A 27,648-nucleotide genomic window follows, 5' to 3' on the forward strand; every position below is an offset into this window, starting at 1 on the left:
AGTGAAGACCTATTTCTCAGAATAGACTGTATTATTTCTGGGATAAAACAGAAAAAATAAAATGCTATAGTTACTCTTGACCAACTTTGCTGCACTGTTTGTACATGATTAATCCATTATTGCACAATTTTTTTTCCGCAATATTTTTCTGTTAAGTTGCTTATCCCACATTAGTTTTTATTAGTTTAAGTCTGACTCAACTTAAAGTCAACTTGTATTTCCAACTAAATAAAAGCATCATACTATAATTGCAGGCATCATTTCAAGATACTTTGAGAAATGTAACACGCATTACAGAATGAGCGCATGCATTAAAGTTTACAACCAAATATTTCCTTTATTGACATACTAATCTTTATATTCTTAGAGTTTGCAAGTATTCTATTTTTAACAATATGGGAGCAAATCTTGTTTTTTTCTCCTGACTTTTCAAAGTAAATCTTTGTTTTAAATATCTTTACTTCCCCTCAGATTGTTTATCTGTCCCATCTTTCTGGGTGGTGGTAGAGATGGCAGCTGTCTTTACAGGGAATGTTGTTAAAAGTCACACTGACAACCCCCAAGCTGGACCAACTGTGCCCCCCTGGCTGGTGCCTTATTCCCATGACCACACACTAACACGGGCAGAGGTCTCAATCCAAGACGCATGTAGTCTGCTAGCTGTATTTAAAATTTAAAACACTAATACAGTTTAGAGTGATGAAGTGGGGCTTTACAGGTCTGCAATCTTCACTTGTGCACATGATTTGTGTCTCTCTCTCTCTTTGTCTTTCATCTCCATCCAACAATCACTAGATCATAGGTTAATGATTCTTCCATATAACACAGAAGATAAAACCATCAGAATGACATTTTGATGTAAATATGTTCATTTTATTTACAGACACTGCAGGGACAATGGGTGCAAACAGGGAGGCTGAAAGCAATAATGGGCCTTAAAAGGCAGAATTTTCATCACAGCTGATTGAACAAAGCACAAAATGAAGGGGTGGACATCCAGAAAACAAACCTACTGAAAAGTGGGGAGAAATGAGGGGCGAGCAGCAAAAAACAAATGTTTCAGTCGTGATACATTTTGAAGATACAGCTTTTGATGACGGTCATGTATCGGTCCCACACCGCCTGATGTCTGAGGGTCAGAAAACAGAGAGACAGAAAGAAAGCAAACTTTAAGTAAATGGAGCAAGAGGTACTGTAAGTTTCATGCAAACTGTAATTGTGAAATCTGGGTGAAGAGATTAAATGAGGCTAACTTTGTCCACTCAATGTAATGGGGGGGGGGGGGGGGGGGGTGGTGTCTATGTTTCTTTTTATGAATATCTCTTTGTTAAGCATGTAGTGGTGTAGGGCTGTGTAAACCCTTAACTACATTCCAGAGTGTTTGCATGAGAAACAAGGTAACTACAGTTTAAGAAATCAGAGGCAAGATAGGGTGACACCCACTGGTAGAACAGAGACGGCAATATTAGAGAGCATTTTAACATACTACTTTATGCTTGAGCAGCTTCAATGACTGCAAAAAATGTATATAATATTCAGTCTATTAGTTTTCTCAAATAGATCTACAAAAAGAAAATCATTTTTTTAGTAGGGGTTGCCCCCTTGGGATAACACTCTATTTGAAAAGCTTTGCAAAATAAAAGCACATTAACTCACTTGAATGTGTCAAGTATGTGTGCAGAGTTATTGTAGTGAGTGAGGTAGAGTCTCATGTCTGCAGCTGTCCATCGGTCTGAACGACACGGCTCAATAAACTGGGGGAGAAAAAGGAGGGGAGGAGAAAGTCTCAAAGGCTGACTTCATTTGCTTAAAACACCTGGAAAACAAAGAAACTACATTTTGTAGAAGTACACACCTTCTCTACAAGATCAATAAAGAAATCTCGGACATCTTTTGTGTTGGTTAACTTTGCTGCAATGTTGACAAGACCTCTTGAAAGATTCTACAAAGAAGAAGAATTATATTACTTTCATTGTAGAAGTCAGTTACATTTTAATATTATGAGTGTGTATCACCTTAAAATTAGCCTCCATCTCATTATAAGCTTTAGTCTTTCCTCTGAGGGCTGTACAGACCAGACTGAACAGAGAGAAAGGAAAAAGAGAAATTGTCAATAAGAGAGTGCAGATTAAATTGTAATTAAAAGCTAGTAAAAAGTTCAGTAATAAGCAAAAAATGTGTGTTTTTGTTACCTTTTGTGTTGATCCAGCAGATCTTTGTCAGTGATTAAAACCTTCAGTTCTTTCAGCTCTTGTAAAAACTCTTTATCGAGATCAACGTCCATGTCTTCCACCATGTTATCTACAAAGAAAACTTGAGTCAGACAATGTCAATTTCCGTTCAAAGGATGTTTTGAGCTATTATCATAGCTTATTATTTTTGTTACAATTATTTTCAGACTCTGCCTAACCTAATTAAATATGTTAACTGACATTAACTGACATTAATTACTAATTGGTAACTTACAAAGTTGAATTCATCTTCATTCTAATGAGGATCTGCAAAACCTGAAGGACCTCTGGTGGTCAATGGGACTCACTGAAGGAGGCAATGCTCCAAATGTTCCTTTTTGTATAATAACCAACATCAACAGCCTACCTTTTCTTATGTGAGAAATATATTTTAAGCCCTTTGTATATTTTGTCTCACATTTTCCAATGTTTTTTTCTGTTTTTGTTGTTCTTGGATTTACCACTAATGTTTTATCTATCTGTAAGCCTCAAACTAAAAGCACACTGAGATAGTTCAAGATTAGAGAAATATCTGTCACATAGCTGATCTAAATGTTATACATGTCCCTTACATCTCAGATAAAAATGGCAGCAAACGGCCAAAGGAAACAAGACAAATGGCTCACCAACAGCCCCCACGGTCCAGTTGCTGATAAGTTGCCCAGCACAGAAAGCAAAGTCCTGGAATGTGAGATACTGCAGCTTTCTTTTCCCTGTCTCAAAGCGATGGTTGGCAAAAAAAACAATGGCAGCATAATCCCTGAAATAAGCAGAAGACGCATTATTGGAGCTAAAAAAAACAAAGTTAAACAAAATACAAACCCATGTAGTAAATCATCATAAAAACTACAACAAAACACAACTGAAGCATTACCAATCATTTGGAAAATAAATATTGTACTCTGCTTTTCACACAGATTACCTTGCAAGCTTGTCAGAAAGAAGAAAGTGGTGACGTATGTTCTCCACCAGGGGTCCCTTCAGCTCTTCCACAACTTTAAAAACACGTTTGAAGTTGTCAAACTGAAATTAAACACAGGAGGAGAAATACAGGAGACTTACTAAAGTTACAACAACATGACTTGCATAAAACCTGCACAAAAAAATAAATTAGACATAAAAGATGTTAATATAAAATGTCAAAAGTTGCAGAAATTCCGATTGTCACTGAAACTCAAAACAAACATAACTATAATAAAGTTAGTTAGTCAGTCAAGGTATCACATTCAATAGCCAGTACAAAACTGAAAGTCAGATCAGGACCAGGAACAAATCATGCTGGTTTCACAACTAAAATTATAATTTAAAACTGCTGCAGACTCTTCTGATACACAGTGAGCCCAGACCATTTAAAGACTAGGTGAACAGTCGTGGTGTTCAGAATGCTCTTACCTGTCGTCTGCAGCTCTTCAGTGTCACACCTGTCTTGGCACCAATATCGTCCAAGTCTTTCTTGGTCCCTTTGGAGAGTTTCTTTCCCAGGACCTCACGGACAAAAGCATCATCAAAGGCATAGTATCTAAACAAGAAGGCAAAAAAGGAAACTTGTAAGCATAATATATTCTCATTTACTATGCCAGGAAACAAAAATAAAGTAGTGGTGTTTAATACCAAATGCATGCCATGGTAACATCTGCCTTGACATGAGAATCCCTTGTTTCAAGGAAGGGGCATATTCAAAAGATAGAAAAATACATAAACCATTGATTGTTGACAATGAGATCTTCTCATCAGACACTGGAAACATATCAGACAATTAAATGAAAATGACTGAGAGTATCATTACTGCACCTCTCTATGAGCATGGCTTGTCGATTAGGTGGGATCTGGAACAGTAGCTGGTTGGCTAGTTTGGATGGACTGTGCAGCAGACGCTCACACATATGGAAAGTCCTGTACTGGTCCATGGTGTCACTCAGCAGAACATCTGCACTCGCCTCACACTCCTCCATCACTCCTCCTTCCATTCGCACCTTCACTGCATCGTTCACTGTCAGATAAATCAGACATGCTTGGTGATCCAACCATGGCTTTAGTTTTGTGTAACAACATGTACTCATAAAACTACTGGTTAGGTGTGACTTGGTCTATATTGACGACGGTTCATTTACGGGATAGTTCCAGTTCCTCCGGATGTCTATCACTTTCCGCTTTCCTTGAGTTAACTTTAAACTCCGATCGGATTGAGCTGCATTAACCGGAACCTCTCAGCAATGTTACAGGCTGAAAATGGCAAGATTCAAGGATCATGCACCGAGGCAGACCTACTTGGCTTGTTTGGGGAATGGTTGTAAAGATTTACAAAGAATGTATTTACGGCATTTACTCTCTAACTGGGACGTTTTGGGACCTTGTCTGAACAGTTAACTTCATTTAATATTGTATGTGGCGTTTTTTTCACAGGGGGCAAATGTTTCATCTAAACAACTTCCTTCCCGAGACAATTTTAAAGAGCCACACTCGTTGCATCTAGAGCTTAGCTCCGCCCAAGACAATTGTGAGTGGTTTAAAGAAACGCGGGTGCCCGGATAGCTCAGTTGCCCATATATAGAGGTTTACTCCTCAACGCAGCGGGCCCGGGTTAAAAAAAAGAAATGCCAATAAACCAGAGCATGTTTTTGTTCTATCCAGGAAGGTTGTGTGGAAGGGCCAGACCTTCTTTCGCAGTGCTGTGGAGATAGGTCGGGCAATGCAAGGCTAGGTGTGAACATAGAGCAGCACTGAATTGCCACTCCATCATTATGTTCAAGATGTCGATGAGAATGCCAAATATGTGTGCAGCTCATTGTAGTTTGCATTATGTGTTTTCCAATTCTATCACACACAACAAAAGTCAGTAAAATAAACTCCATTGCCCACCCAGAGAATCTGGCCTGCCCATGAGAAAGAGAGACATCATGGCTTACAAACAAGCAAAGTGTCATTTGGTCAAGGCCAAACCCCCCCTCCTCAATAGCTACAGATTCAGAAATGGCACATACTAAGGAAAGCTTATCGTGGGACTGGCTCTAGTGGCTGTAATTCTGCACCATGGCTAAATTTTGAGAAAGAGACTTCAGATACGAAATTAGAGGACTACTAAGGTCTATATAAAAGCATCCAAAGAGCACCATTTCATGGGACCTTTAACCAAACTCCAGTAAAACAAACACTGTATTGATCTTTGTGAGATAACTCCAACAAACCAGGACAGTGTAAAAGCACCCCTACTCATCAGTATGTCTCCTGAAGTACATTGTGACACAGACACCCAACAATTTGTGGTGTGACACATACCTGTGTATCCATCCAGCCAGAGCTGGTAAACCTCCTCATCCATGATAGTGGTGTTACCGACGAACACATCCAACTCCACTGCCATCTGCGTGGAAGCACAGTAAAAGCAAGTGTGTTAAACTTTGTTTAGCTAACGTTTGTTTATTTTAATTAGCCATCAAAAATCAGCTTCCAGATTAGCTAAACGCCATTTTTAGTACCAACACACACATTATACCTTGTTTTAGGCAGTTTCAAGCACCAAGCTACAATAAAAGCTGATATGCAAATATACTGTTAAACTCTATTGGATGAACTTAAATCTTCTTTCCATGGCGTCCTAATCCGCCAACTGACGTTGACGTAATCTATAGTAAAGGCTAGCCTATTATGCTAGCTAGCTAGGTCGCAAAATTAGCAGCTTCAGCGGAGACGAAACTGACAACCAGACAACAAAACGGTAAATTAAGACCAAATTATCAAGGCAGCAAAATCAGTTAACTAGCGCACGTGGTTTAAAACACGAACATCTACCAAACGTTAGCATTACTGTATTGCTATGGATGCTCAGTGTCAACAACAGCAGTCATGCTACTCTAACTTCCGGTTTGTTACGTCACAGAAGCAGAACAGACTGTAAAATAATTAAATTTTTTCTTTTTCTTTTTAGCAGACAGCTAATGTTAAAAAAAGGTCTTGTTGTATACAGAATTCATTTCAATATTTTGCCTTATTTTATTTTTCATAATACGTGTAGCCTACCTCGGGCTATTTTGAACTTGTGTTATTCAATGTTTACTGTTGTAATGTTCATTAACGTTGCTATCATAGGTTTTATAAAAAATATGCATATATTGTTGAAGTGCAGACCAGAGGACGTGCTCTCACACGCAGCAGCCTGTTATTGTGCAGTAGTCTACCAATATGAGACGCAGACGCAGTGTGTGTTAACCATACCATGGATCCGCGCACACATTTTATTTTTTTTATCACCGCATAGGCTAGCCTACTTCTCAGAATGCATAATATTTTTGTAGAATAATGTGTTTCCCACAAAATGTAAGTTTCTTTGGTCAAGTAACCTATTTGTAGAAATTATGCTTTTATTTTGAAACTATCATAGCGGTAGAGTCATCTTTGCGCTAGCGTCCACTATCCACTTCCAGTACCTCCCGAATACCTCCCCTGTCAGAGCTTCTTCAACATTCTTACTTATCTGCGTTCTTTTTCCGGTTTTGACGCCACAACACTGAACGTTCCAACGTTCTATTATCGCAACAGTGTAGCAACCATTCTGCCTGTTCCACGGCTGCAGGCACAGTAGAGCCCAGGCAAATATGTCCCTCATCCTTTATGGGTAAAATGTGCCACATAGACTAATAACGCACATTATTATTATTATTATTATTATTATTATTGTTGTTGTTGTTGTTGTTATTTTTATTAATAATAATACATAAAATATTATTATTGTTAATAATAATAATAATAATATGTATTGATTATGCTAAAACTAGAAAGTGTTACGAGAAGGCATTTTACTGACCAGTGAATACGGTGCAGACCAAATTGCTTAAACATTTAACAGAACATCAATCAATAAAAGCACTAGGTCTAATGCACAGCGTTTTGTAGGTTACTATCAATGAAATTCAATTGTTTTCAATTAGGGATAATGTAGCCTATTAATAATAGGCTTCAATAATTTGTCAAAACTCCATTAGCAGGGCCTAAGCTATGGAAAGCATGTTCCCAGTTTCATCATGTTTGCTGAATTGATAGGGCTAGCCTACCTCCGGGTGTCTTGATTGTTGCCTGTCTGACCCTATTGGCAAAACCGGATTCCCATCGCCGAGTGCGCCTATAGGTTATATAGGCAGTTGGCATATATGTCTTGCCAGCTGTAGGCTATCTTTAAGTGACGGACTGTGCAATGCATGGAGATCACAACACAATACCATTCATTTTAAGTAAGACGCGGCGCTTTTGTCCGCCGGGCAGTAGCTCGTTGTTGATCTTTGCCCTCCCATTTTTGCTCTTAGTTTCTGTATTTTAACATGTTGTCAGATTAAAAAAAAGGCCTTTGTGTGTGCACCAGGCCCTCGTGGTTTAGCTGCGTGTACACACTCTGCTCTCTTTTCCTCTGGCGATTAATCTCAATAAATCCCTGCAAATCCCTCAACTCACCCTCCCTTTCTGTATTTCTGCATGTGTCCTTCAAAATCACTACATAAGGGAAAACGTGTCTTTTTGTCGGATCTCTCGCTGCACGTCAATAGCCTAGGTTACTCTCATTTCTAACCCCACATGACACCCTGATTCCACTCCCTGCCCCCCCCCCTTGCTTGGTTAACACCCTACATTGTTACGGCCTCAATGAAACAATGGAGGTGGGACAGAGAGCGGAAGGATGTGGCTGAATGCCTCAGCATAAACCCATGGAAAAAGCCTGCAGTCACACTTTCCGCCAGTGTTCATTGAAATGAAAGGAGTAACCTACAACCAGGAATCACTCATGATAACTGTAGCCTACTGTACTGTAAGCCTACTTCTTTCTTTGTAGTGAACTCATAGGCACGTAGAGCTTTTGCAGACATCTTCCATGTTTTGCAAATGCTTGGTGATAGCAAAGATCTGGTCGATTCCCCCCCACCCCCCGCCGAGGAAGTGGCTCCACACAGGCCTTTCCTACTCATTCCCTGTTTGGATTGTGCTTATCCATGTTGTTTCGGTTTCATAGCACGATAAAGGTAAAAGTAGCATATGTTTCTGAATCCAAATGGGGGCGCACACGTTCATCCCCGAGAGAGCGTATATGGAGCAGCTCTTCACTCTCACATCGTAATATTTTTCATAATGCAGCTGAGACGGCCAGTCAGTGGCTAGATCGCTGAGCTGGTCGAGTCTATGTTGCCATTTACTACCATAAGTGCCAAATGTAGGCTGTGGTATGCGAATAGCCACTGTTAACCTCAGAGGAAACCACAAATAGGTCTGATTACTGTCAAACCAAAGCGTTAAAGCAGGCATCTTTAAAAGTGAAAAACCACCCAAAATAAAACCAATGTTGTTGAGGAACATAATTGCACTGAAACCCGAAGAAGACACCATCAATAAAAGTAAACACGGCGTGAAGTAAAACATCTAGATCTACAATGTAGTTAAATACAATGGCCTACTGCCACATATTTCACTAAAATGTAAAGAGTCAATTATTTTATTTTGAAGGCGGCTAAGACTGACTTCCGATTGCGTAAGTGTCCAACTTGACACCCAGCTTGCTGCTCAACGGAGTCAGCCGTGAAAGTGGCGGAGGCGGACATTGTTGTGGTAACAGTCCAGCCCCAGTGGATGAGCAGAAATGATGCACTTATTTTGAACGGATAAAGGGCGAGATTGGATTTTAATTTATTTTGTTTGTTTTTTTAATCAAAAGTGTGAATGAATAAATCGTTTGTAAAAAGCTGCTGCACCGTAGGCCTACGGACTCATCTTCCAGCCAACGGGGAACGGTGTTCATTCAGCGAGTCAATCGGAGCACAGCCTGATGAGACGATGCCAGCGATGTAAAATCTCAACATCTGCTGGGTGTGTTTCCGAGGCTGCTGGATTAAGCCTCCGTGGATCGACCGGGCCTTTGTACAAACAGTACAAAAGAGTCCACGGGGCATCTGTTGCCTTCAAAATACTGCGAGTGGAAGTAACATAAGGACAGTTGAAGCCAATTCCACGAGGCCTTTGGAGAACGCAGCCTGCTGTTGAGAGGATGACAGATTGACATTAATGGAGGTTTGCGCCTCATTTTCCTCCACGACCTCATTAAGGTATCTTCCACGCAGACACTGGGTTCAGCACAAATTAGTCCATCTAAAGAAAGCCATCTAAATAAAGAAATCACATGTTATGGAATGATTTGGCCTCTTGTGATTGCATAGGCTACATGACATCTGGAAAACACTGTATGCAGAGGAAGAGGATCTGATGACTCTGTGTTGAGCATTGAAGCATCCAGCTACATCTCAGCGCTTTTAATATATTCTCAGGTAGCCTACCTTCTAGGTGTAGGCTAGGCGTTTAATAGAAAATGGGCAGCGAAGGTGAGCTAATAAATAGAGATAGAGAGCTGTCAAAGATGTCTGACGAGGATTTGCTGGCGTGCTCCAAAGAGGAGCTGGTGAGCCGGCTGCGTAAAGAGGAGTCGGAGAAAATCTCAGCTCTCATCCAGCGAGGACGGCTGATAAAAGAGGTAAATAAACAGCTGCAGGGACACCTCCTCGAAATCAGGGAACTGAAAGTCATCAACCAGCGCCTGCAGGAGGAAAACGGGGAGTTGCGGGACCTGTGCTGCTTCTTGGACGACGATCGGCTCAAAGTGAAGAAGCTGGCCAGGGAATGGCAGCTGTTTGGGCATCACGCGGCTAAAGTGATGCGGGAGGACCTGGGCGGTTATTTGAAAAAGCTCGCCGACCTGGAGCGCATGCAGGACGGGCTGTTGAAGGAGAATTTAGACCTGAAAGAGCTGTGCCTGGTCCTGGAGGAGGAGTGTGTCAGCAGGAGTGACTCCAGCCCCGGTGGGTCCACCGAGCTCAGCATGCCCTGCATGGTGGCCCGGGACCTGGGGGACGGAAGCTCCAGCACAGGCAGCGTGGGAAGCCCAGACCAGCTCCACCTGGTTTGCTCACCTGATGACTGATGGCAGGTTTATGTCAGCAGTCAGGGCTTCTCCAGAAAAGGAATCTGTAGAATAGGTGTGATGTGTGGGACAGAACTGAGACATAGAAGCTGTGTCTGACAAATCACTTTGGTGCAAAGCATTAGGGCTTTCTGAATGCTGCAAAGTTGTGTGTCACTTGGTTTTAACTTGACAAAGAATTTGCCACTATAGACATTTTCAGGACTTTACAAAGACATTTAATAGATGTTTGCTAGATGAAAATGTATCTAAATTTTACAGTGTTTTTTCTAATGACTCCTCTGTTTTGGGGAATTCTCTTTTTTCAGTGGTCTGTTGTTGAAGAAAAAAAAAAGAAATGGGGCCACAAAGGTGGGTCACATATATAAATTGATCTCATGCACTGGACTAGCCTACACTGGTAGAAGCCTTTTTTTCTATTGCACTGGACAGTGTTACCATGGGTCTTTAAATCACAGATCTAAAGATTCATTTCAATCCAGTTTTGAGCCATATTTAGTCCACTGAATTCCAATAGCACTGAAACAGATGAATTGTGATAAAAGAAAAAAACGAAACTATTTGATATTTGCTTTTGCTAGATGCCCAATAATGTGTAATATTTTATGCACTCTCTTCCTCAGGACAGGATTGGAGTGCCATATGTGCATGATGATTGTCACAATTTGTACAGGCCTGTTAACTAGTCTGATGTGAAGGCCCTTCAGGGTTACTGTATAGGTGGGGCTGCTGTGCATAATGTACATGTGCGAGAGCCGGGGCAGAGCCAGCACACGCGTTAAGGTTTTGATCAGACATGACAGATGTCCTTGGACCTCACTCAGAGCTGAACTAAACAAGTTCGGTCACTTTTTTAAAAAATCCAACTGGAAACCTTTTGTATCAAACTGGAAGGTCTACACGTTGTAATGGTTTCTATTCTTTTTGAACCAATCTGTTTAAATTCACTTCTGTTACATTTTTTTTTAACATTGTTGTTGATGTTTAATTAGCATATCACAGAGTTTTTTTTTAAGTTGGCAGCTTTGTCTTCTGTAACTCAGCTTTGTAACTCATGCTTTGTATTTACCCCGTTAACATTAGGGATAACCTTAACTTTGACCCTTCTTTATCTTGATTTATCTGTATTAACTAGCATTACTAACCAATTTCAGTTTAAATCATAGATAATGCAAATGGATTAGAGAGGATTTATTTTGTCGTTGGCTGTTTATTGGTGGGCTATGCTCGTAGTGCATAGAAAAGCTTTAAATACAGTGGGTATGACACTTTGTGCTGCTGTTCTGACCTTTCTTTGTGTGTTTGACTTTGCAGAAATGAACATTTACACATTTACATGATGCCGAGTGAAGGATTGATTTCTGCACTTGTTTTGACCTTTGTGTCTGAATCAGCTGCGCGTGATTGATGCTCCCGTCATGTCACACAGACTGACTTTATGGATATTCATCAGTTTTATTTTTGGATCCCTATTTGCACTGTCTGGAGAGTTGAAGAGAGCAGTAATGCTTTTAGCCACTTAATGATGCACAGGCAGCCTTTGACAGCAGCATACACACTGATTTTCTTCTCCCTCATGCTCTCGAGCTCTCAATCTGACTCTCATTCCATCTCTATTTCTCTCTCTGACTCCATTTTAGTGGAGCAATCTAATGCCCTCTGAGCCATGTATGTATTAGCAAGAGATTTGCTTCATTTTTGGGAAATGGAGTAACTAACACAGTGTTCACAGTTGAGGGGTATAGATCAGTCATAAGAGTGTGTCAGTATATATTGCAACAATCCAAACATTTGACTAAGTCACACTAAAAAGGTTGATTAGTTTCATTATAGGTTATTTTTTTCATGAGTTACTTTATGTATAAAATCTTTTAAAAATGGGAAAGAAATATGGCCATTGTAATTTCCCAGAGTCTAAGGTTGTCCCCCCCCCCCCCACCATCAGTCCAAAACACAAAAATATTCAGTTTACAATTATATATATATATTTAAAAAAAAAAAAAGTCAATCCTTCACATTGAAGAAGCTACAGCCAAAAAATATCTAGCTTTATCTTTAGTCAAATTAAACGCAAAAAAAAATCCAATACCCTGTCAGTCCTTCTGTATTTATGTTTTAGTTTGGGTTATTCTGGTGTCTCAATGTTCACAAACATTTTTTTTTTTTTTTACAGTTTAAATGATTTATGCTCAATTGAATCTGATTACTGTGTTGCTTTTAAGATGCATTTCAGTCTAACTGTATCCTCCTTATGATTGTTTTTAAAAAGAAAAATAATATTACACCACCACAAATTTCACATTGTTAAGAACCTTTGCTCTTTATTGTCTGTGAAGTAGTACAGCTTCGACAACAGATCAAAGTAAGGCACTTCCCACCGAAACAGTTTATTGTGTCAGGGACAATAAAAACGTTAACAGAAATATATTACACTCTTAAAAAATAAATATGTGACGATATAATCTATATTAACTCCTACGGCCCAGCCTTAGTGGTCAATAATTTGCATAGACAATATTAGGATTCTTAAAATATTCATAAAAATAAAGACAATTCATTTGTAAGTACTCTATTTCCCTTTGTGAGGACGTTTATAAAGTGTTACATAACATGACAATGTAACAAAGTCATTAAATGAAATTTACTGAATAATTGGTATAAATATATTATTTGATGGAGTTATCACTTATTTCTAGAAGGCTTGTAGAAATCTATAATTCTGCATGCAATGCTTTCATAATACACCTCAAATATACTCATTCTACTTGATAGGTTTTAAAATGAGGAATATAACGGCTTTATATTTATATAAATACTAAAAAGAGTGTAACATCCATATCCTTATAGTGCCACTAATTAGCATATTATCTAAGTAAATAATCAACTTTCTAAAGAGAAGAAATGAAGCAGATGCACGCAGCTGCTTTTGAAATGGTTATCATCATCTTCATTTCTCTCATGTTTCCCACAGATTCTTTTGATCACACATGATAAAATGAGCATTAGTGTTTTGCCAGGATGACATGGCCGTCAATCACAGACTCAGGATGGTTGGGGAGTGCAGGGAGTGATCCGATTGGTCTCCACTGCTGCTGCTGCGGCGATGAGCTATCCCACAGGGCTCTGGGGCTTGAGACTGGTGGATGTTTCCCTGATGTGTTGTAGCATGGGACGTGATGGAGCCGCTGGTGTCTAAAGAAGCAGAGGGGTAGGTGAAAACCATACCAGCTGTGAAGGATGTGAGAACCGGTGTGTGGAGAGACTCCGATTCAGTGGCAACCGCAGATCCAGTCAATTTCACTTGGTTGGTGGGGATGGTTATTTTTGGTTTAGGCTTCTCCGTCTTTCTTGGTACTGTGGTTGAGGGCCCAGGTCTGCTAAAGTCCTGTGGTTCCAGTTTAATGCCTCCCAAAGAGGAATTTGATGGATTTGGGTCTGAATCCGAATCTGATTCCGCTATTTTACAAATGGGACGGTGAGCCTCCAAGACCAGCTCAAGCTTGTCTTTCTCCTTTTGTAATTCAGCTATTTCCTTCTGTAAACTGGACTTTTCATCCTCCAGCTGGTCAGTCTCCTACACCAGGGGAAAGCAGAGAAAGACAGACATATGTTAATTCATATATTTTTTAAGTATTAATGTTATGATAAATGTACAATGTTTATTCACATTTTGCAGTGTGTCTGTCAGCTCCCGGCGGCGATTGCGACATTTTGCTGCTGCCAGTTTATTCCGCTCCCTTCTTACTCTACGTCTCTCCATCTCTTCCTGGGATAACTTTGATGAGAGAGAGAGGAACCAAGATTACAATACAACAAATAAGTTAACCTCACACAGTAAGTCAAAACTCCAAACCCCATTTAATGTCTTAAGTTAGATTGTGAAACTTGCTTGCTTCGTGAAACAAACTCAAACTATCAAATGCATGGGGTGTGACTTGTTGGGAGTCCACCATAGACTACATGACAAATGAGAAATACTACCACCATGTGTGTGCACTGAGTCATCACACTAATGGCAGCTGAATGATTTTGAAATGTCTGCTTTTGTACCTTTGTAACACCCTAACTCTGACTTCATCCACCCTATTGAATAATTGCAGTTGATCTAAGATTTCCCGCTCTTTCAGGGTGATGAGTCACGCTCAGACCCCAGCAGTGACTCAGGTGTGAGTCACAGAACATGACTTGCCCCTGTGAGTCACATGACAGTCTACTTCCTGTACCATTAAATTACAACTTCAAGAACAAAACTGCAACAGGGATGTGTGCCAAGGTGCGCCAATGGCGAAACCAAAAAACAATACTGTAGTGGTGACAAACATGATGGTTCTTAAGGTTAAAGTTCCATTGAACTTTAACTTCACTTTAACATCTATGATATCTTGTTTTGACATGTAACATGCTAACAAAAAGCAGATCTTTGCAAACAGTGGGTCAACATCAACTCAAAGTAAACACCATCAAACAACATAAACAGTGTGTTTGTCTCTGTAGAGCAACTTTTCCTTTTTTAAACTTATTTAAATAATGAATTCAAATAAATCTCTTTATCTTACCCTATGTCGAAATGGATTCATCTGATGTGTACTGTGAGTCTTTAGGAAATGACACAGAGAGTATTACAGGATATTACACACTGGTTACATAGGAATGATTGAGCTACTGTCCACACCTCACTATCTGCATCTCCTCTGGGGAAAATATGACTCCCAGTATACCAGCGTATATATGTGTTCATCAAGTTTCAGACTGATAAGGACTACTTTCTTACATGTTCATCGTTCCGGCGCCTTGTTGAAGCAGTAGTGTTTGCAGCTGCTCTTATGACCCCTGGTCTCAGATAATGGGAAGGTGGTGGACCCAGAGGCCGTGCCCCTGAGAGGGTTGGGTAGGGAGGTACTGGAGATGGTGAAGGGCCCGATGGATGCATGATGGAGGGCTGGACCAACCACTGGAGGTCCTGGTTGGTTGTGATGGCATTGAGGCTTGGTACAAACTGACTGCTGCCAGACATTGTAAACTTCTGGAAGAATAGATTAAAAAGAAAAATGTGGATAAAGTTAGTGGGATTAGGCTACTGTAATAGGATCAATAACAAACACATGGTTTCTTGGGTCGAGTTCAAAGTCATCCAAATAAAAATGAACAGAATGATGAAGATTATCATGGTTGTTAATATATGTTGAGTTTGACTTATTACATACAGTACAATAACTTGTGTATCTACACAAAAATGACACATGATGTGACACTAAGAGCATTACAGGTGTAGCCTACTAGCCTACTTTACTGAAGCTTGAAATTCACAACTTTTTAAAACGTTTACAGTTAAGTTTACTTTCTGTTTTACCGATATTACTCCAAACTGCCTTGGTAAACCTGTAGCTTACTTTAATGAGAGTACCAACCTGCTCTGTGGTGGTGGTGCTGGTGTTTCCTAGGGTGTTTGACCCAGAGACGCTGCCTGTGTACGCCGGGTTGCCTCTCTCTTGACTCCCAAAGTTTCGATACATCCTTTCTGTTTAAATAAAAAGAAGACTGAACCCAGCGGAGGCTACAGTAAAAAGTCTTCAGGTCCCACGAAAGAACTTTCAGATGAATCTCGTGTGTCAATTCAAACTCTGGGTAAGCCCACTTTATTGCGGTAAATCGGTCAAATCGGTCGAGTCCAAACGGATGTGTCTTCAAGGGGGACCAAGAAACAAAATATCGCGTTGTTTATTTTCAAATCTCCTTAAAACTTCTGAAAGCCACTTCAGTACATCCTGTCGTCTCTAGTCATACATTTAAAAGCCAAAGTCTGGGAATGATGGTGAAGTTGTAAATTCTTAAAGAGGCATTATATGTTCGCCACGCCCCTCTGTATTTACGGGAAATAATGTTGTCTGGAACCTCGCACGGATCAAACCATGCTCAGTGACGTCATTGACCATATATGGTGAGAGTTTCCTCCTCAGAGTAGCACACGGGATTCCTCATACAGAAACTACTACTATTTCCTACCAATTTCCTACTCCGGTGGAAGCACAGTCACTTGCATAATAATTTATTTACGCTGTGGTGAAATATGTTAAGTAAAAATCTACTTGGGCAACGTAAAAAGTAAAAAAGTATGATAATTGTACAAGCTATTTAAATATTTGCTGTTGTTTTTTTTTGTTTTTTTACAGACAAGAACACTGTGTGATCATTTCAGTACCAACAAGCAAAATGAATAGAATAACACTTTTCACTCGTTTTACAAGTTTATCACTATTTAACTTTACAAAATTACAAAATAAAAGCAGATTTAGGATTTTGTAGCAGATATATTACAATGTACAGAACACTTGACTTAGACGTTTAATTTATTATTTTATGCTTGTGGCCACTGGTGTTTTTTTATATTTATTTAGGTTATACCTTTCTTTTTCTTTTTTTTACATACTTGTGTGGGCTTACAAAACGGTTCTTTTTATTCTACCTGTATTTGATCAGCTTTGTTAATTAATGAAAAGTAAACCTTATTAATATGTTAACATGAAATTGGGGACTTACAAATGTACTTGTAAAAGTATACACACTTCAACATAACAAAAGTAAACCATTTCCATCCATTCTTTCCCCATGTCAGGACTGAGAGTTACTCTTATTCAGAGCACAGACATGAATTTCCAGGTTGCATATGAGCTACAGGATCAGTTATGAAACAGATTTTAAAGTGTGGTAAAGCTGGGTACATTTGCTAAATTCTGTTGGGGTTTTTGGCAGTCACTCTCACTTTACAAACCACATCAGTGTGCGTGCATGCCTGTGGAGATGAGTCAGTGCAACGCCACAAAAAAAGCTGCTCAATTATACCACCATCCTTTTCAATGACTGTTTTTTACTCGCAAGCACAATATAGCACCTAGTAAAGATTCAAAAACTGCATGCTGTAGATTCGGTAAACTTAGTCTGTCACAACAGCTGCTGACCTTGCAGTCCCCGAGGACAGAGTTCCCGGCAAGGGATGATTTCTCCTGACTGCTGATGCACCAGTGTCTCAAATTGCTGCTAATTCTTCTCACAGGAAAAAGGATTGTCAAGTGTTTAAAAAAATTACTGAAGTTAATTGCATAGACAGTTTGTAGTCCTTTTTTGAGAAGAAAAAAAGAGAAAGAATGTGCAGATAAATAATCCTCATGTACATAAAAATGAAGACATTCAATTATGGCCTTCTGTCTCTTATGAATAAGAATAGAGACAATTAACACAAACTAAAACTACCAGGAGCATGTCATTTAACAAAGCCTATGGCCCATTTCTCATATTTCAGATTTCAGCAATACTACACCCTTTGATAACAAGGACACACACCCAGGTTTTTTATGTGGTTGATGGTTACATATGAAGGGAAACTGGGGTAAAGGTGAGTGCCCTATGACTAAAGCTTCAGGAATGAAATGATGCCACACTTGAAATGTCTGTAATTTTGACATGTCCTGACATGTTGGCCACCTTCCCATGATTACACCTTCATTCATCCATCAGCTGTTTCTTTCATGTCTTTTTGACAAGGAAATGTCTGCTCATCAGAGACCATTTTGGTGAATACATTTGTTTTAAGTTTAGGTTTAAGTTTTAAAGTTTATGTCTATAGTCAAGTGAGGTGTGAGTTGTTATTTTTTCATCAGAGACCATTTTGGTGAATACATTTGTTTTAAGTTTAGGTTTAAGTTTTAAAGTTTATGTATATAGTAAAGTGAGGTGTAAGTTGTTATTTTTTTGTTTAACTCCACATTTTTCCCTACAAACGTTTACAAATTCCAAGAGTGGATAAAGGAAGTTTATATTCCATGACCAGTTACTCACCATAAAAAACTCCCCCACACCCACCCACGCATCACTCCCACTTAATGTGCTTCACAGAGCATACCAGCAACCTTTTGCCACACACACACTTACATATACTTGGTTTACTGGGTGTTGAAATTCACATATTGTCAATTCATACTTAAGATTATATTAATGTGATTGTACTGTGTGATTTTGCTCATGCCTGTACAAAGACAGTTCTGACTGTGTAGCTCATGGTTGATTGAGGTAATGTTCATATAGTGTATGTATGTCAACTATGTATGTTTACTAATACTATTAATTAAGGATGACTTCAATTTAATTAATTTAATTGGAATAATATTAAATTACTGTAATTCAAATACAGTAAATGGTGTGGGAAACATAATATAATATATGAATGTATGTCAGCTTGGCATTAACATCTTTAAAGTAGATGCATTAGCCGTAAAATGTACTCAGGTAATAGAAGTAAAAGTATTCATACTGTCCCTTACAGTAGGAATGGACAGGAGTAATGGTAACGTCATCTACTTTCATGCAGTTGGGGGTGGAAGTAGCTCAGTCAGTAGGTCAGGGTTTGGTGGTCTGCCCAGGTGCTCTTGAGCAAGGCACTAAACCCCCATCTGCTCAGGGCGCCTTTCCATGGGCAGCCCCCCCACTCTGACATATCTCCATTTAGGACATGTATAGGTAGCTACTGAGCATGTGTGTAATAACAACAGAGTGTAAAGTACCTACACAGATCCTGAAGAGCCAGCTGAACGGTAAGAACAATTTCCATCAACAAACATGCACTGCCAGTCACACAGCAGGTATAATAACCTGACCAAAGGATAAGGACAAGAAAGCATCTCACAATGAATGGAGGGTTTCACCTTAAGTCCAGCTGTCCAGCACCCTAAGACTATTCACCAAGTAGAAGGAGGGTGGCCGAGGACTAGTAACAGGAACGTCAGAGCCACCATTCAGGATGAAACAACAAAGATCCAGGAGTACATCAGGAAGATGGCCCCTAGTGATGACCTGCTAAGTGAATATCTCAGGCAGCAGAAACCCAGTGATGAAGAGGCATTGGCGAGGAGGAACCATCATAAATGTCTAACAACATTTCTTATATCAAACCAGTGGCTGGAAAAGGCTGGTCTGAAAGATAGCACAGAGGCACTAATCATGGCAGCACAAGAACAAGCTTTGAGCACAAGACAATAGAGGCCGCGTTCTACCAGACAGGACCCAAGGAGCAGGCTGTGTAAAGATGCCCCTGAGACAGTCCAGCACAAATCAGCAGGGTGTAAAATGCAAGCAAGTACATTCCACCTGAAACGCCTGACCACGTGGCTGGCATAGTGTACAGGACCATCTGTATCAAGCTTGAAGGAAGAGGACTGCCCAGGATGGGGCATGTGGGGAGTTTGATATATTTGAAATTTGAAAATGTGAACAGAGTAAATAAGTACACATAAAGTACAATATTTACCTTTTTATTTATTTATTTTTTTAAATCTATCTTGACTTTAGTCATTAACCTGTAATGATAACAATGGCGTATGTGGTTTTATTATGGGAAACAAGATACATTGCGTCTTGTTTATGCTCCTGTTACGTCTGTTGTTTTCCTGCTAAAGTGTATTTAAGTTCGTGGCTCCTAAAGTTGAAATGTAACTTTTCCTGCTATCCCAACAGACAGTTAAGCATCGATATTAGGAAACAGTAAGGAAAGTAAGATTTACACATGATTTACACACTTTGCTCTGTGCATTGGGAGCCTACGTGGGAGGTTTGGGTAGTATACAACTGTGTACTTCCATGGTTTGTATCGTTTTCTGCCACGCAGGCACACTGATGTCAACCAACCGCAGTGGATCATGGGTGGGATCAGCCAAGCCAGTCTGATAGCCACGTAGCTAGCTGTGCAGGTAAGTGCTCTTCTGCCCGTTATTTAGCTACTTCATGTTCAGAACATTATCCATTGGACAAACTGCGTGGACATATGAAATGCCACTGTTGAATATGTGTGTATCACCTGTGTGGCTGCACCGAGTGTTACTTTAAAATATGATGTTATGAACTTAGCTCGTCTAGCTAGGTAGCTAGCATTAACTGGTAACGTTAGCAGCAGTGGTAAACGTTTCATAATATGTTTATACGTAGGTTATGTAGCATAAAGTGTTGCAAGCTAGCCTCTTACTGGTGTCATGTAACGCTACCTAATTTAATGCTATCAATGCTGTGGTATAACACCACAGTGTTTTAATCAGCTAGCTATCTGACCAAATATAGCGAAATCAATGTAACGTTAACTAACTAGCTAGCTAACGTTAAGCGTTAAGTAAAATAAAATGTAATGTTTTGATAACGTCGTCACAATGTTTTTATTTTCAGCTAACGTCAGCGAACGTCATAATGGACTTGCCACATCAGGGGTACCGAGCAAGTAAGTGGAAAATTAATCACAGTGTTTTACCATCACTTATCCTTACTGTAAAACTTTGCAAAGTATCCGCCTATATGGTTTTCTACTTCCTATTTTCTTTCTAGAGCTAGACCCACAGAGCTCAACAAACTAATGTCAAGACTGGTGACCTAACCAACGTTACACTAAAATATCCCAGTTTAAAACTAATGCAGTCCTATATACCAGTACTTGAATAAATCCTACCTGCTTTTGGGTTATAATGTTTACCCTAGCTGATATAAACGGGGTGGACAAAATATCAGAGACACCAGTCAGTCCAATCAGAATCAGCTTTAATGACCAAGTAGGTGTGAACCGTGTGAACACATACAAGGAACATGACTGCAGATTTTTTTTGCTCTTAAAGTACCTACACAGAAATAGACATATGGCTAAAAACAAGGTTAACATAAATATTTGACTACAATGTACAGATATAGGTTTGTACACATGTAAACAAACAGCACGATTAAGATTTTACTGTAAACAATAAGACAATACAATCTAACGGCACCACAAACTACAGCCTCCAAACTCTCCATGAAGTTGAACACAGCTACAGATCAGCTGTTTGGATCAGACTTTCAGCAGTTTATACAAGAGACCTCAGTGGAAAGGAAATGGCTGTCTGACAGCAAGGTAAAGTGGTGAAAATATTCAGTTTATGCACTTAAACCGATACAGATTTTTTTAGGCAGTTAAAATACGCTTTTGCACCTGGCTTCGTCCACAGTAGTTAATTGCTTTGCCTCAGTATCAGTACTCTGGTCTGTTGCTGCAAACTGGGTACATGCCGACTACCATGTGCTGTAGGCAACACACTGACTATGGATAAGTACCACATACAACCCAACTTCAAAAGATCAGAACTATCCCTTTAACAGTGTCCTTGTGTTATCTTGGTCATCAAAGAGTATTGTTTCTCTTTTACTTGGGGAAAGACCTGATATGATTGGAATGTCTTAAGTGATTAAACAATTTCGGTGGATTTCAGTGTATTTTTATATTTGATAATGTGGATAATAAGCTTGTAACTCCATGAAATATCAACAAAGTCATTTAAATATAAATTCAAATGCCCTCCATTTACTCTGTTGTCTCCATCTTTTCCACAGCTAAACCGAGAGCTCGTGCAGCTCCCCCCACAGCAGATTCTGTCCTGTTTGATGACACCAGCTCTGCAGCACCAGCAATGAACAGTCAAGGATACTACACTCCTGGGTACAATATGGCAGGACCCTCAAATAACATGCAAGGAGGTGCTGGACCTGACCTGTTTGCTGACCCAATGGCCAACGCTGCAATGATGTACGGCTCCTCATTAGCCAACCAAGGAAAAGATATGGTGAACAAAGAGGTAAGGAAAGGCAGTGATATTTATGGGGTTCCTTCAGATATGATCTGCTACTGTATGCAGGATGGGGTGTTAACCCAGTAACGTATAAAAAAGGTCAAGGCCTAGATTGGACAATTAGCACGACTTTAAACCTCCCACAAAAATGTGTGTTGTGTGATTCAATCACAAGTTGACGGACCCATACACACTTGTACCATTTGTACAAGGTTTTGAAGTTTGACCCGGCATCTAGACACAGACTGGCCCTTAATGTGGCAAGATAATAGTTCTAAACAAGAGTACAGAGTAATGTAATATACAACAATTTTACAATGGTGAAAAATCAAACGTTTTCCTTCGTGCACGTTTTTTACGCCACTCAATATAATTTAATTTTTCGTCCCAGAAAGTGAATTTTAAAAAGTTCATTATTTGAAGTTTTTTGAGCTAGAGAAACATACATATGTGTTCATGTAGTAGTTCATTTGGTGCCATGAACTACAACAAACTACTATTTTTAGTCACTGTTCCATTATCTCTTACTGTGATTATTATTGCCACTATTCATTTCAACCTCAACCGGCCCGTCAGACACCACCATACCAAGAGCCCGGGTCTGTCCGAGGTTTCTTCCTAAAAGGGAGTTTTTCCTCGCCACTCTCTCATCGTTGCTTGCTCTGGAGTAAACTACTAGAACTGTTGGGTCCTTGTAAATTCTGGAGTGTGGTCTAGACCTACTCTATCTGTAAAGTGTCTCAAGAAAACTCTTGTTAAGAATTGATACTATAAAAATAAAATTGAATTGATTTGAATTGTTCTTCACTGACATGGTCACTCTCCAGAAGCAGTCTAATACATTTCTGCTTTTCAGCTACTCTCCAATGCACCTTTGCCTGATATTAGTCATACCCAGAGCCTTTTCACAATTTCATTATTTTTAATGTCTAAGATGTGTCATTTGTTAGTGGACAGGTTTTTAATCAAGCAGATCATTTTCTATTCCGCTTGATTTCTTGGAGGGGGGGGGGGCAATCATATTCCTGCCCCCCTTGCCCCCCTTCTGGCAATGACGGTGCAGAAACTTCAAGTGTTCAGTTGCAGAAAATCCGGAAACACTGACCAATTAGAGAGACAGGCGTTTAAATGGAGCGTTTTAGACAAAGGGTGAATACAGGTATATTCAGACAGACAGTATGAGTTAAATAATATGTTTTTTGAACATTAAAGCATGTTAACGTTTGAAACCCAAAACAAGTATGAATACTGCAATATGTCCCCTTTTAAAATGACTATAACTCAACTGTATTTATTAACTTTGGCACCTCACAATCTGTTAATGTATGTTTGCCCTTCCTTTGCCTTTCAGATCAGCAGATTCATGTCTGTGAACAAGCTGAAATACTTCTTTGCCGTCGACACTAGATATGTATTGAAGAAACTTATGATCCTCATGTTCCCTTACACGCATCAGGTAATCAGAGCCATTCATCCAATCAGACTTTGTCCTACATCCACGTACAGGACAACACAAAACATTTTAAAAGCGTGCATAACCTGCTTGATAATTTTCCATGGTGTCATATTTTCACCAACTTATCACAATTTTAATAATGCAAACAAGATAATCAGCCACTTAATCACCCCTTCAGCTTTATTTATGAACATCTGAATGCTGTGATTGCCAGTGCGGTCAGAAAAACACAGTGTACACCAAGTACACAACTTATTGAGATTGTAAATTATGTCAGCACTCCAAACATTCTGTGCCCTGATAGTGTATGAACTGTATAGAGTGCAAACTCACCTCAAGACCTGGGTCACAAAACGGCATACTAAAGAGGCACCTGTCCTAATGTACTTTTCCCACAGCATGTCATTTTGTGTAAGTGTAATATTTTACAAATGTTATACTATTGTAGTATTTACTCCATTCTTACTTAAAATATGTATACTATTGCAGATACTCCTAATTTATCATTTAGCTTTAATCATGACATGTCTTAAGACATGTAAATGAACTTTTTTAATATAGTGATTGTCTAAACCAATTTTTTGATCTTGTAAGCTAAGTAAGCTTTTAGGTGGAAAAAGGCATCATTTGCATATAACACTATTAGACTCTGCAGGATGATTCATACTGTACTTATGTGTTCTTGGTAGGATTGGGAAGTACGTTACCATAGGGACACTCCACTGACTCCAAGACAGGATGTGAATGCACCAGATCTTTACATACCGAGTAAGTGTCTATGAATATAAAATAATCAATAGCAGAGCAATTTGTGATGCCTGCATAATGTATTAAGTGTACTTTTTGTCTTTAAGCAATGGCTTTCATTACTTACATTTTACTTGCTGGAATGGCCCTCGGCATTCAAAAACGGTGAGTTATTCTCCCTCAATCTGAATTTTAATTTATGACCCACATTAAATATTTTTTGAATCAATTAAATTAAGATAATAAGGAGTGTGTATTGTCTTTGTGTAAAGGTTCAGTCCAGAGGTTCTTGGACTGTGTGCCAGCACCGCCCTTGTGTGGATCATCATCGAGGTCTTGGTGATGTTGTTGAGTTTGTACCTGCTGACAGTCCACAGCGACCTCTCCACCTTTGATCTCATTGCCTACAGTGGCTACAAATATGTTGGGTAAATGTCATGGTACTTAAGATGAATATAATTCTACTTTGCTGACAAAGCCAATCATTGTGAGGGTTAGTTTGAGACCAAAGCTTAAACTTGGATTATAACTAAACCAATTAGCTGCTCAATCAAAGATGTAGATACATTTATTCTGATTCAGCAATGTCTGTATTCTGTAACAATGTCCATGTTGAGTACATTAATTCATATTGAAGAACAGTATAAATATGTTTTTTTATGCTTCTTCTTTAGGATGATCTTCACAGTGTTATGTGGTTTACTGTTTGGCAGTGATGGGTATTACGTGGCTCTTGCCTGGTCCTCTTGTGCCCTTATGTTCTTCATTGTAAGTATTTGGTGTCATTGAACAGAAAATCTGATTAATTGTAATTAATTATGTTCAGAGTAGGTCAGATATTTACATATTTGATGCTGTTTTTTCCATCTCAATCGTTCTTTCCCTCTGTGTTTAAAAAGAGAAGACTGAAGAAACAAATATACAGAATACACAAAGAAAAGAGGACAGCCAGTACACACTAATCCTTAGGTTAGGATAGGATAGATGTCCAGTGAACAGCAAAATACATCAGCTTTTTGCATTATTCAGCATGATCTACTGCATTAATAAACTACAGTACATGTAGTTACTACTTTATGTATGCTATAATATTTTACTGAAAAACTTTATGTTAGCGTGACATTGCAGGTTTAAAGATGTTCCTTTCTTCTCAGGTTCGATCTCTGAAAATGAAGATCCTTCCCTCTCTCTCCCCTGACTCCATGGTAACTGGATCAAGTGCCAAACCTCAATTCCGCCTTTATATAACCGTGGCTACTGCAGTGTTTCAGCCAATCATTATATATTGGTTAACCTCTCACTTGGTCAGGTGACCGTGAAGCATTAAATAACCTGAAGTCCAAGTGTGTTGGACCCAAACATTTGGTTATTGAGTGTTTATACACCTGCCTTTATACGCTTTTTTGTCAGTAAACTTAAAACGTGCAGACGGTGTTAAACTGCAGCGTGTGTTGAACTTGTCAGATGGACATGTTAAAAATGAAATGGTTTCAAAGTGTGACACAGAAAAGGTGTCATTGGAAGTTGTTTTTTCACCATTAGTGTACAGTGACTCTGACAAATGCTTATTTTGGCCATCTAACTTCGAACAAAAGGGCTTGTTTAATCATTACTCAGATTCAGTTCAAGTGTCTCTACAGTATTTACACCAGACAATACAGTACAAATACCACCTAGACAAAAAACACATACACACATGATTCAAGTACTTTTTTTTTTCTGGTATGGTAATGTTGCTGCATTATTCCCCTTTCTATTGTGAGTTTTGGATTTTATTTATCTACATTGGAAAGAGCATGACAATGTTTGAATTTTTTGTAGAGAAAAAATAAATATATTTAGCTTTGTGTATTCAATTCATTCAACAGTTTCTGAGACATTTTTTATTTGTTGTGTCTGATTTTTTTTTTTTCTTCTGAGTAATACTGTAAGTTAAGATGATTTAACTTCTAAAGATGGCACCAGAGTTTAGTATTTGGCCAACAGTCTATGATATTGACATATATGTGTTGCAAAGTTTACAATTGTTCTCAAAGGGGAAGAGTAACTAAAGTAAATAAACTTAGAATTTCTGTGCTAATGCCCAAGTTTAATGTATTGGCATGTTGCATTAGAATTTTCATTTTGTGGGAATTTACAGTGTGTTTTATGAATTTATGTTTCATAGAGAAATTGTTATTTTAACAGCAAGTATCATCCATTGTATGTAATTACAAAGATAAGTGCATTATAGGGTGTTTCATGCAAACATGCATAAGTGGAGCTGGCATTGATCAGTAAGCTATTTGCAATTGTGAAAATTAGCCAAGTTCATTAACTCAAGTACTAAACTTGAGTATCCCTTTAAGTTACTTGTATTACCCTTTTAAGCTACTTAATACCTTACCTTCACTACATTTCTGAAAAAAATGAATTTATTTTTGGATTGGAATTTATAGTCACTGGCTACCCTGCTTTTACACACAAACCGCAAGCTTGTAAAATATGTATTTTTATTGTTTAAGCAACCCAACAGTTTATTAATATAGAAAATAAGTTAGAATTGGTCTCAGCTCGACCTGCAACAACAATAAAATGCTGCTTGGACTTAATGCATTAGTAATAATAATCAAATAGTATGACATATTATGCGACAAAAGCAGTCATTAAGCTGCTCTACGACGATTTGATTTTTAAAGGACATCTCGTTGATACTCGTTTACAGTTTTAAAGGCAGGATATTTACTTGTAACACTATTTTTATACTGGCCATGCTAAAATCTGAATACTTCTTTCACTACTGGCAAGTTAGTGTAATTAATGAGGCATTTTACATTCGGAGGGGTATTGCTATTTTGACTTTACTGTCTTGATGGATTTGGATACTGTCTGTCTCCCCTCTGTTGGTTGGTGTGAGACTGTCTTTGTGGGAGCGCGCCTTGGAACGCGCACACTGCAAAGCGTCCTTTTCGTTTCCATGGAGACCTCTGACGGTAACAGAACACTGAGGAAAAGGTGTCCGATTCCGAGTCTAGTTTTGAACACCAGAATTTCACCTTTAACTCTTGAGCGACGTGTTTTGGACATTTAATAAACTCTGAAATCTGCAAGGATTATCGTTTTGGTGAGTAACAAGTGCATATTATGCATTTTGAAGCACTAGCTAACATCACCTGTGAGAAGAAAAGGCGGCTTTCTTTGCTTAATGAAACTTTATATTGTTCCGCCATTTGCATCCTGAACTGCGTTGCAGAGCCATGTGGCATCACATACTAACTTTTAGGGCGTTATTAATTTGTTTTTACACGCAATAAGTCTACCGTTATAGTTTGTTTTGACTAATCTACGAGTAACAATCACTTTTTAATAGACCACCTGTCCACTGGGCACGTTTTGTGTGTATTAAAACGGGAGTTGGTTACTGTGCAAAACATTTTAGACTTTGTACATTTGGTGGTTAGGGGATGCTCATCGGAGGGGAACGGCTAGCTAACATTTAACTGAAATACTTTTATTTTCTACCGCATTTTCCATTTAGTCCTTTTTAAACCTTTGATGTGTGATTATGGACTATATAAAGAAAACTGACTCGACTTGATTTCAGTCTTGAGTGCAAGTTGACAACTTTTAGATTTAATTAGATGAGATTCAACTTTATCG

The 27,648-nt window shown here is 38.9% G+C and overlaps 5 protein-coding genes across 7 annotated transcripts in view; 3 read left to right on the top strand and 2 right to left on the bottom strand.

Moving 5' to 3' along the window:
* Positions 1-857: 857 nt before the first annotated feature.
* fibpa (fibroblast growth factor (acidic) intracellular binding protein a) lies at positions 858-6,098 on the bottom strand. The gene is made up of 11 exons (XM_032528200.1): positions 5,725-6,098; positions 5,508-5,592; positions 4,023-4,221; positions 3,624-3,750; positions 3,154-3,254; positions 2,858-2,991; positions 2,193-2,301; positions 2,016-2,079; positions 1,856-1,942; positions 1,657-1,754; positions 858-1,129 (listed from the first exon to the last, which is right to left on the bottom strand). The coding sequence occupies exons 2-11, from the start codon at positions 5,590-5,592 to the stop codon at positions 1,060-1,062; spliced, it is 1,074 nt and encodes a 357-aa protein (XP_032384091.1). The 5' UTR covers positions 5,725-6,098; the 3' UTR covers positions 858-1,059.
* A 2,659-nt stretch (positions 6,099-8,757) lies between these two features.
* On the top strand, positions 8,758-11,452 carry ccdc85b (coiled-coil domain containing 85B). Its single transcript, XM_032528256.1, has one exon. It carries the CDS (start codon positions 9,571-9,573, stop codon positions 10,177-10,179), a length of 609 nt encoding a protein of 202 aa, XP_032384147.1. The 5' UTR covers positions 8,758-9,570; the 3' UTR covers positions 10,180-11,452.
* Positions 11,453-12,473: 1,021 nt separating this feature from the next.
* On the bottom strand, positions 12,474-16,034 carry fosl1a (FOS like 1, AP-1 transcription factor subunit a). Of its 2 annotated transcripts, XM_032528255.1 has the most exons (5): positions 15,815-16,034; positions 15,587-15,697; positions 14,951-15,207; positions 13,847-13,954; positions 12,474-13,753 (listed from the first exon to the last, which is right to left on the bottom strand). In XM_032528255.1, the coding sequence occupies exons 2-5, from the start codon at positions 15,690-15,692 to the stop codon at positions 13,214-13,216; spliced, it is 1,011 nt and encodes a 336-aa protein (XP_032384146.1). In that variant the 5' UTR covers positions 15,693-15,697; positions 15,815-16,034; the 3' UTR covers positions 12,474-13,213. The 2 variants fall into 2 exon arrangements, with proteins under 2 accessions (XP_032384146.1, XP_032384145.1); XM_032528254.1 differs by having other exon boundaries at positions 15,587-16,033.
* A 3,666-nt stretch (positions 16,035-19,700) lies between these two features.
* On the top strand, positions 19,701-25,867 carry yif1a (Yip1 interacting factor homolog A (S. cerevisiae)). The gene is made up of 10 exons (XM_032527269.1): positions 19,701-19,719; positions 19,835-19,916; positions 20,383-20,434; positions 21,571-21,812; positions 23,158-23,262; positions 23,952-24,030; positions 24,117-24,174; positions 24,282-24,437; positions 24,684-24,777; positions 25,164-25,867. Exons 3-10 carry the CDS (start codon positions 20,404-20,406, stop codon positions 25,320-25,322), a joined length of 924 nt encoding a protein of 307 aa, XP_032383160.1. The 5' UTR covers positions 19,701-19,719; positions 19,835-19,916; positions 20,383-20,403; the 3' UTR covers positions 25,323-25,867.
* A 971-nt stretch (positions 25,868-26,838) lies between these two features.
* Positions 26,839-27,648, top strand: part of si:ch211-145o7.3 (forkhead box protein N2) — a 4,728-nt gene continuing 3,918 nt past the window's right edge. The window contains exon 1 of one of the 2 annotated variants that reach the window (XM_032527267.1): positions 26,839-27,113. The gene's annotated coding sequence lies outside the window, so the exon portion shown is untranslated. The remainder of the gene's footprint in view (positions 27,114-27,648) is intronic. The other variant, XM_032527268.1, reaches the window with a different exon arrangement.

The sequence above is a fragment of the Etheostoma spectabile genome, chromosome 10, assembly GCF_008692095.1.
Source record: "Etheostoma spectabile isolate EspeVRDwgs_2016 chromosome 10, UIUC_Espe_1.0, whole genome shotgun sequence".
Taxonomy (NCBI): domain Eukaryota; kingdom Metazoa; phylum Chordata; class Actinopteri; order Perciformes; family Percidae; genus Etheostoma; species Etheostoma spectabile.

Bases quoted from the DNA above. Each gene is read 5' to 3' on its own strand.
- fosl1a (XM_032528255.1), bottom strand. From the start codon at position 15,692: ATGTATCGAAACTTTGGGAGTCAAGAGAGAGGCAACCCGGCGTACACA. The intron at 15,208-15,586 runs TTGGTACTCTCA...TTAATCTATTCT, and splicing joins CACCACCACCACAGAGCAGG to TCCAGAAGTTTACAATGTCT. The intron at 13,754-13,846 runs GTGAATAAACAT...CCCCTGGTGTAG, and splicing joins TGACAGACACACTGCAAAAT to GAGACTGACCAGCTGGAGGA.
- yif1a (XM_032527269.1), top strand. From the start codon at position 20,404: ATGGACTTGCCACATCAGGGGTACCGAGCAA. The intron at 21,813-23,157 runs GTAAGGAAAGGC...TTTGCCTTTCAG, and splicing joins AAGATATGGTGAACAAAGAG to ATCAGCAGATTCATGTCTGT. The intron at 24,778-25,163 runs GTAAGTATTTGG...CTTTCTTCTCAG, and splicing joins GTGCCCTTATGTTCTTCATT to GTTCGATCTCTGAAAATGAA.
- fibpa (XM_032528200.1), bottom strand. From the start codon at position 5,592: ATGGCAGTGGAGTTGGATGTGTTCGTCGGTAACACCACTATCATGGAT. The intron at 4,222-5,507 runs GTATGTGTCACA...TTTATCTGACAG, and splicing joins CTGGCTGGATGGATACACAG to TGAACGATGCAGTGAAGGTG. The intron at 2,080-2,192 runs GTAACAAAAACA...CTCTCTGTTCAG, and splicing joins CTGCTGGATCAACACAAAAG to TCTGGTCTGTACAGCCCTCA.
- ccdc85b (XM_032528256.1), top strand. From the start codon at position 9,571: ATGGGCAGCGAAGGTGAGCTAATAAATAGAGATAGAGAGCTGTCAAAG.